Source organism: Etheostoma spectabile, chromosome 9, assembly GCF_008692095.1.
Source record: "Etheostoma spectabile isolate EspeVRDwgs_2016 chromosome 9, UIUC_Espe_1.0, whole genome shotgun sequence".
NCBI lineage: Eukaryota > Metazoa > Chordata > Actinopteri > Perciformes > Percidae > Etheostoma > Etheostoma spectabile.
Genome location: NC_045741.1, coordinates 24,573,639 through 24,582,369, shown reverse-complemented (window position 1 = coordinate 24,582,369; position 8,731 = coordinate 24,573,639). Strand labels below are relative to the sequence as shown.

The window sequence follows — 8,731 nt, the reverse complement described above, 5'->3', positions numbered from 1 at the left end:
ATATTGTTGGGAACAAGGACTTTAATAACATTTTTAAAATAAGCCACCATCTCTTTACTACTTGAATTTCAGGATAGAAATGGCAGTCCAGTAGGTGTGGCAAAGGAGGTGTCATATTCATCCGTTATACTGTAGAGAGCAAACCCTGCTTGAAATTATGTCTGTAGTAAGCAAATACCTGATATGATGCAGCCAGACCGCTATGAGCACAGAGAAAATTGTGGACTGCCTTTGAAAGTTTACATAAACTCCTACTTAGATACAGGCCTGTAGTAGAAATGTTGACTTTGACTTTACAGTCAATGAGAGAGCATGTGTAATTAATAGGTCGAAGTAAAGCGCTGAACGGTTGTTTGCTTTGAATTAACAAGCAAGCAAGCCAGTTACAGCTCTTGTTTTTAATGTCACTAAGAGAAATAAAAGTAGAAGAGACGTGAGAGAGATTTTGTCATACATAAACTGACACAGCCTAAATCACAACACTACTATATGTATATACGTACAAATGTATACTCTATGTAGGTAATGGACAAAATAAATTTCTCAGCAGACTGGGAATCCAACAGGAATCCTGTATTATTCCTGGATTATGCCTTGCAGTTAAACATAGCATGTCCATGCTTAGGTAGGTGTTTTTAACAAGTCCTCTCTCACTGCATATATTTCAACTTGTCATAGCAGGAATAGCACAGGTGTAGCTGCAGTAATAACATTTATAATGACGTCATTCCATTTAGGTGTGGCAGTATGTCATGCCAATGAGCAGCATGCACAGTACCAGGATCCTGGCACACTTACCTATCATACAGGCACAATTAATGTTATTTTAATAGCTCCTTTCATGGGATAAAGGTCTAGTATACACTAGTTATAACCTTAAACTCATGAATAATATTCATGGTAGCAGTTCTTTTAATTTATGTTACTTCCTTTCTAATGTTCTTTGAATAAACATTGCAAGCAAGTATGTGTATCTCCCATACAAAATGTCATCTCAGCTCGCAATGTTCCCGTGGTTATCTCAGCTGATATTTTGTTTTGAGGATTCCGTGACGTTATGTTGTATTAATTTAACAATCTAAACGGATGGCGTGAGGCGCCTGCACAGGTGCGTTTAGGGCATGTACGAATTCACTTAATCCAGAAGCCAGGCGTATGGTTCAAAAGGGTTGTACTTAGTGTCTTAATTAATCATAGGTGTGTTTTGGGCGTAACATGCAATCAACCAATCAGAGTGTCGTCTCCCATTGCCTTTAAAAGTTAGGCATGTTTGTACCTTGCCGCATTGTTTTTATGATGGCGTATTTGCTGAGCAGGAAGTTTTTTAGGAGAAGAAACTGAGCTCTTGCGTGAAGTGAAAGCGCGCAAGCAGATCATGTCATAACATTTGACATTGTATTTTTTTTGCATGTTTGTGTGCTGCTGCGCTAACCCTTTGTGTGTGTAACAATTATAGTGTGCGTGCTCTGTGCACGAGCCTAGGCTCATTTTACTTATGCGCTGTTAAAATAACAATGAAATGCTGCGCTAATGACTTCTTATGTTTTTGTTGGTCAATGGCACAATCACTTCCGGCTGCCTCAAGATAGCAATATTCCCAGAAGGCACCTGAACACACCTCCCTGTAAGACCAGCACGCCCATGGGCGCAGGTGCATTTGTTATTTAAACGGTGTGGGCGTTGGACGGTACGTTAAAAATTGAGCATCAGCATGTTAACATGCTGACGCTAACTAAGCAAGTATTATGTTTAACATTTTCACCATCTTTGTTGTCATTAGTTGAATGCCATTACTTTTGAAGGCATTTGTTCGTAAAGTATATAAAAGTATTGGACAAAAAAAGTGTTTAAACATATGGTGGCGCTAGAGAAGGGTCAGGATCACCAAAGTCAGTCACTGACTGTTATGGCTGGCCAACATTGCCCTCCCTAAAAATAGAAGAACAAGGCACAGAGAGCCCAAGTACATCCATGGAAACCTTGTCTAAATCAGATACCAACCAAATACCCATTAAAGGATAAGGACTTGAGATCAAATCAAAAGTAAAGATTAAATTAATTGGTGAGCTTGTTTATTCTAATGGGCTGTGTGTGAGATTATATGTCCAGAACAACTAGTCCTCTCCCCTCAGTCAACAATTTTCTGTGTGCATACTTCAGCTAACTCTCTGCCCAGAGAATTTCACATTTCACAGGTCAGAGCTCCAGTGGCATGCTCCACGAACAGGGATCAGGGCAGGGATTTGGAAAAATCCAAAGCCAAATGCGGTAACCACGTAGCGTCTTTTTGTGACACAAACACATTAACAGCCATAGGTGGAAGGGGAGAGAAAGTGTAGACAAGTCAGTTGACTTGTAACTGCATAGTTTAGGAAGGTATCAACAGACATACAAGGACCAAGATGGACACATAATTAATAATAAACACATCTGTTGGCTGCAAATAGATACGTATATGTGCCCTACCTTCTGATATGGCATGAGGTTTAATGATGCAGCATGTGCAGTCTGTTAAGATGGCTGTATTAGAGGGGCCATGGCCAATTGTGGATGGGAAAAAAAATTCAAGCTCCTAATAAAACAAGCAGAATAAAAAAACACTTTAGAGTGCATAGCCATTTCTGGGAATGTGGAGCCCAGGGTAAAAGGCCACACATGAACGTGAATGAAGCTAACAGGCTAGCTTCACATCCTTACTCTTGCTGCTGCAGCAAATGAGTCGGAGCCATGACCAACATTTTTTATGCCATCTGTTCCAAACTGGGCACGGATACTCTGCGGTGCCTCCTTCCGCGCCACAGCAGAGTCTGCAGGTCCCAGGAGCCTCCTCCAGATAGACATTGCCTCATCACCCATCAGCTCCATGGCAACCACAGGACCCGAGGACACAAACTGCACAAGGTTACTGCAAAATGGAGCAATGGCAGAATAACCCTTTCATATAAGTGGAATTCCTACCAGCAGAAGGTCAGCTGTGTTTAATATGTTCAAATGTCCCCACAATGTCATTAGGATCATGGCCACAGGTTCTGTTAATGATAGTGGCTGGCCACCATAAATGTGGCCCTTTGGTTCACCCCTGCTTAAAACTGGCAAATCATTTACAGGGACTCACTTGAAGAAAGGCTTTGACTGATGTTCCACGTAAAAGTCTGCTGCTTGCTTCCTGTAATGTAAGAAAACCATAAACCTTGGAGTTAATGAGTGGCAAAATTAGATATTCTATGTGAACTCTAAGTACCAAACTACTGACAAAGACATTTACAGAGGTCAATAATATATTGCGCGGGATTCGGTCGGCACGATTTTAGCTTCTTGGGTCAGGAACCTAGTCAACTTTCTTGCACTTTATTAATGAATTTCAGCAATATAGCACCATTTTACTGAAAGCCATTAAGACCTTTAAGTTATTACTGATCATAATATGAAATTATAGTGCACAAACTCTGGCATAATTAAATGTAATTGTATCTTTTCTATTGTTCCTGTTTTGTAATACCTATTCTATATGGTTATACCTTTGTATATGAACTTCTGTAAAATAAAGAATTAACTAGAATTATAAAAAAAAATTAGTTACTTAATTGTTTGGGAAAAAGCAGAAATTCTGGAAGTGACAGTATTGAAATTAAATATTTGACCCCAAACACGCTGATGTCATGTCCTTGGAATTCCAGTTGAAATTCCTTTTTATTGTTTTAAACCTTGGGAGAGTTTCCATTCATAAGTTAATTATATACACATTTTGAGAGCCATTCATTTCCATTGGGGTTTTATTACTGGCAGTGTGGAGAAGACTTTGAAACAGCAGTTAGACCTTCAAACTGGTTAATAAAAATGGTAACGGGTGTGTAACATCCTAATAACTCCTCCAGTTTTTACTTAGAATTTAGTTAGCTGTGCTGAGGAACGTCCTTGAATTAACTACTCAATTTTGTGAATTCAGTATTCATAAAACCCTGCCTTCCCCCCAAAGTTCAATCAATCCTTTACTTTCAAATAGTTTTTTAAATACGTGTCAGATCCTTTAAAATACCACAATGTACAAACACTATTACAAGTAAAAGTCTTGCATCCAGAATGAATAAGCACCTGATCAAACTTTAATGAAATGGTGACCTTGACTGCTCCTTGAAACGCCATATGTTCCTAATGTGTGAGAAAGCAGGGCCATCCATCTGTTTATGTGTGAATACTGGCAGAAATAAGCCTGTGCCTCTCTCCTTGTCTGATACATTTCAACAGTATGACTTGCAGTTTTATTAGACACTCTTACCGGTGAGGCTTTGACCTTACCATGTAAGCGTTACCATTTTGGCTTTGGTCACGATCAGATTGAAGGAGTATATCAACTCAAGGACATCTCCGATCTTGGTGATTACATCTGGCTTTATCACAGCAAGAGTTCTGGACAAATGGAGAGAGAAAGATATATATAAAGGATCATGTCTGACGACAATAAGAGGCAACTCATCAAGATTAGACACTATAACAGAAACACTTTCAATACAATACTTACAATAACGATTTATAATATGTAGGGCTGGGTATTGAACATTAAAGCTATAGTGTGTCGTTTCTGTCGCCCCCATGAGGAATTCTAAGTAATCGCGCAGCGCCCCCACCACTCCTCCACGCAGTCGCCGGACAACCCCAATGTTTCTAAACACAACCATACTGAGAAATCCAGAGAGAGTTGTGTGGAAATGATAGTCTTAATTAGCTTTGTAGAAACTCATTTGGCAATAGCTTGAATGTAATGGACAATCAGTAATATCAAAAAGTTACGCACTAAAGCTTTAATGTACTGGTTGGAAAACCTGTAGGTTGGAAAAACTGTGGGTTGGCATGCTTGGAAAGATCTTGCATACTTACTTGCATAGTCCTACTGATTAAGATCATTGTTTTATTTACAGTATGTGGGTATAGTTCTTGAGTTTGTGATGGAAATGTTTTTGAAGGAAAACAAAGTAGTATACTTTTTTTATGTGTATTGTTTTGGTATCCGTGCAAAAAATAAATATATCACAAATAAAATCACAAATAAAATGGGATTTATTATTCATATTATTATTTGTCTCTTCTAAGTTCAAGCACATACAATTAATTTGCTTTGAAAATCTGATGAACAACTGTTTAACAGCAGATGCTATTTGACAAGCATTCAATTACTAACAATATATTATTTAAGATTCTATTTTTTAAAGATTTATTTTAGGCTTTTTGGCCTATTATTGGATAGGAAAGATAAAGACAGGATAGAGAGGGAGAGGGAGATGACATACAGCAAAAGGCTGCGGGTCGGAATCAAATCCTGGCTGCTGTGGTTAGGACTGAGCCTTTGTACATGGGGTGCACGCTCAACCAGGTGAGCTACCAGGGCGCCCAAAAACAATACTTAAGCATCTAAAGGAATTTCCTTTAAATGATGACAATAGTTGCAGATAAAACATGCTACAGAATATGCAACAAAATCTAAATAGAATACATTGCAACACATTAACTTTACCATAATATTTACTATACTGATGTTCAAGTACAATGTGCGGGAGTTTATAATGTCTGTGAGCAGTCCTGCACAAAATACTGCTAAAATAAAGATTATAAATCACAGTTCCGGGGAATACGGTAATGTAAAGTTGTGAGGCATGGAACTGGAGAGGATCAAGCAGACCTATTACACAACCTTATTACAATAGACTTATTACACAATCATACCTTTCTTTTTTGCTGCCAAGTTTGTTTGCTGTGTACTGATCTCCATATTCAATCAGATTAAGCTGTCGTGAGAAGACATTCACTCGATTCCCAACGAACAAGTCCTCTTGATGAAGGTCCTCATATTTGCTCCTTCTCAAAAATATCCGCTGGTTTTTTACATCAAACTGTAGTTTAATAAAATGAAAATGGTTGCAGATGTAAGACGTTTGTAATTACTATGAAAATTATACCAGATAGGATACAACCTGTGCTGCAAATAATTTTTCCAGATGTCAACAGGGAATAAAAAACTGACATCATGAATAGTGACGGCAGCAGTTAATGCTTACCATCTCGACAGAGCTATCTTTGGGGTAGTAGAACAGTTGGTAACGCCGCAGGAGAGCTGCAGTAGGGTCATACCACTCAGTAAGAAAGGCATAGCGTTCCTCCTGATAATGTCAAAGAACAGAACAAATTAGTAATAAGGAGACACCAAATAACACATACTGTGCTTTAAAAGGTCACACCATGTTGCGCCAAACCATAAGGCTATGATATTGTAACTTTTATTTTTATTGGTCAAAGATATTTGTGTAGGTCTTTGTCCCGATGTAGACCCAACTTGTTTTACAATAATCTTTGATGAAAAAGAAAAAAACTGAGCTAGGTTTAAATTATTAAAGTTAAAGTAGCATATCTGTTCGTGCCAGCAGCTCCATATTTGCTGCAGACATACTATACCTGCCCTTTAAGATTGTAAAGGGGCCATATCAGAGGTTTTTATATCACTGTTAACTACCTGCATGTTCCAGTGCATGCTTTAGTGTTTCAAATTTTTGATTGCGTCACCCCACAGTCTATGAGAGTTTGGATTATAATAACAAACGTGCAGAGACGTGCAAAATGTCTGAGTTAGGTAAGGGAAAACAGAGTCAAAGTGATGCTCTTGTTGCAAAGTAATGCAGTGTTGAATTTTCAAATGTGATTACTGCATCAGTTCCAATTTACTAAGAATTAAAAGTGGCTTAGAACGATATCATTTCAACACCAGATGAAGCAGTGCCAGATCTGATTACATTTATCTTGTCGACCAAAAAGGGTAAAAGGCAGTGGACAGTACTACAAATAATAATTATTTTGTCAGTTTGGCTCAAACTTAGTTAACATTGTCATCTCATCAATCATCGCACTATGTTTGACTTCCAGCACTTTCTATGAAAACGGTCCAGTTTCCTCCCACAGTCCCATACCTAGTGTGTATGTGTGTCTTTCTCTGTGAAGGACAACATTTCCAAAGTAACTTATCCTAAGTGTTTCCTTGTCTTCTGTCCATTGTTAACTTGAGAAAGCTCCAGCCCCCTGACCCTTGACTCTGTCTGAGTAGGCAAATAACAGAAAATCTCTCTCTTATTTCATCGGTAAACGATCGTTAGGACGTGAACGTAGAAACTATTGGCGCTGCAACGTTGACTTGAAAAGTACAAGTGTTAACGTTAGCTACAGCTTTAACTTGCTAGCTAACTAAAGTTAGTCAATGCTCCTCTACTGGACATTTACTAGTTAACGTAGCTAGCTAAGTTAACTGTTTCCACCAACTGCTGTTTTAAAACTGGCTTACATTCATTAATTTGGCTAAAAACGTTACTCCAAAATGCCAACATTAATACAATCCCTTTAGCTAGGTAGTCTAAAGTTGTTGGCTAACGGTAGGTTAAGTATAACACTAGCATAGCATAACGTAACTGTTATGCTAACATTAACTGCTAGCCTAGCGTTAGCTAGCAATGTTTGCTATGCTTAGCTAGCTAGCTACGTTAGCAAACAGTTCTCTGTTTGGTCCGTTTAAGCGTTATAGTTAAATTAATTCAATTTCTAATCAACAAATAGTGCGTTCACTTCAGTGTTTTTGAACGGGGAAATGTTAACTTACCATTTTTGACAAATTCATTAATTAATGTCCCAATATTGTTGCAGCTTCACAGGCTATGCTTCGTTTCTATAGTAACTGTAGTTGCTGAACTGTAACCAAATTTGCATTTCCTAGGATGGCGAAAAAATTATCCACCTACTCTGCCTCTGATTGGCTCCTGTTTGTTGACTTCGTTGGTTGGTTAAGTTTAGCACGCAGTACAGGGTAAGCCAATCAGAAGCAGAGTAAGGCGGGTCATTTGTGAACTGCCACTGACAACAAGCAAAGGTGCATTTGTGGTACATCCACCCAACGAAAGCCAAGTTCAACTACTTTAACCCTTACCAGTGAAACAAAAATACATCATTCAAAACTAACATGAAGTATACAACATACAATTTAGTGGTCAAACCCATCAGATGCACCACGTAATTAGCAGAATTTAAGTAAAATATGAATAGGGTAAAGTAAGGTGAGTAGGGAAAAGGACTGTGCTGAGCTCATAGGGGCTGGGCTACGTTTATAGACAAGCCAACACAATCTTCTAGCTCTACCTTTGTAGGCACATTGTCAATGTTTCATGCTTTCATGCGCCTTCTTGTGGTGGTATGGTGGAAGTTGGAATCGCCTCAATTATTTAAATTCCGAGCGGCTCAAAACGCAACCTTTGAACCTTTACTTTTACCCGGAACAGCAACAGTCTGTAGTAGTTTTCGCACATTCACGCAGACGGCAGATTTTTAAAAGCATAGACCTAATAGTACCTCCTAATTAAAGTGTTTCTCCATGGATTCTTCTGCTCGTCTAAGACTCTACATGAATGACAATGGACCATTAATATTGGATGGCGGACTAGCAACTGAACTAGAAGCGCAAGGAGCCAAATTACAGGTAAAAATTTAGTCAGCTGCGTCGTTGCATTATTATTATTATTATTATTTTCTTATTATTATTATAATGCCTCTACGTTATCAGTCAGCATTGGTTCTTCTAATTCTAATTCACATGTCCCAGCCCGTAGGCTACCCTGATCACTGGGGCATTTACCAAAGTGTAACTTTAGGAATGAGTGAAGTCCAACACACACACACACACACACACACACACACACACACACAC

General features: G+C 38.6%; 2 protein-coding genes across 2 annotated transcripts in view; one reads left to right on the top strand and one right to left on the bottom strand.

Annotated features, from left to right (window-relative positions):
• nme7 (NME/NM23 family member 7) overlaps positions 1-7,873 on the bottom strand; it is a 17,294-nt gene extending 9,421 nt beyond the window's left edge. The window contains exons 1-7 of the mRNA XM_032526771.1: positions 7,634-7,873; positions 6,051-6,152; positions 5,719-5,885; positions 4,297-4,407; positions 3,116-3,166; positions 2,698-2,905; positions 2,467-2,572 (exon numbers count right to left, since the gene is read on the bottom strand). Of these exons, the coding sequence (XP_032382662.1) occupies positions 2,467-2,572; positions 2,698-2,905; positions 3,116-3,166; positions 4,297-4,407; positions 5,719-5,885; positions 6,051-6,152; positions 7,634-7,651 (763 nt within the window). The 5' untranslated portion in view covers positions 7,652-7,873. The remainder of the gene's footprint in view (positions 1-2,466; positions 2,573-2,697; positions 2,906-3,115; positions 3,167-4,296; positions 4,408-5,718; positions 5,886-6,050; positions 6,153-7,633) is intronic.
• Positions 7,874-8,278: 405 nt separating this feature from the next.
• Positions 8,279-8,731, top strand: part of zgc:172121 (homocysteine S-methyltransferase 1) — a 4,249-nt gene continuing 3,796 nt past the window's right edge. Inside the window, exon 1 of the mRNA XM_032526782.1 lies at positions 8,279-8,503. Coding sequence (XP_032382673.1) covers positions 8,399-8,503 — 105 coding nt within the window. The 5' untranslated portion in view covers positions 8,279-8,398. The remainder of the gene's footprint in view (positions 8,504-8,731) is intronic.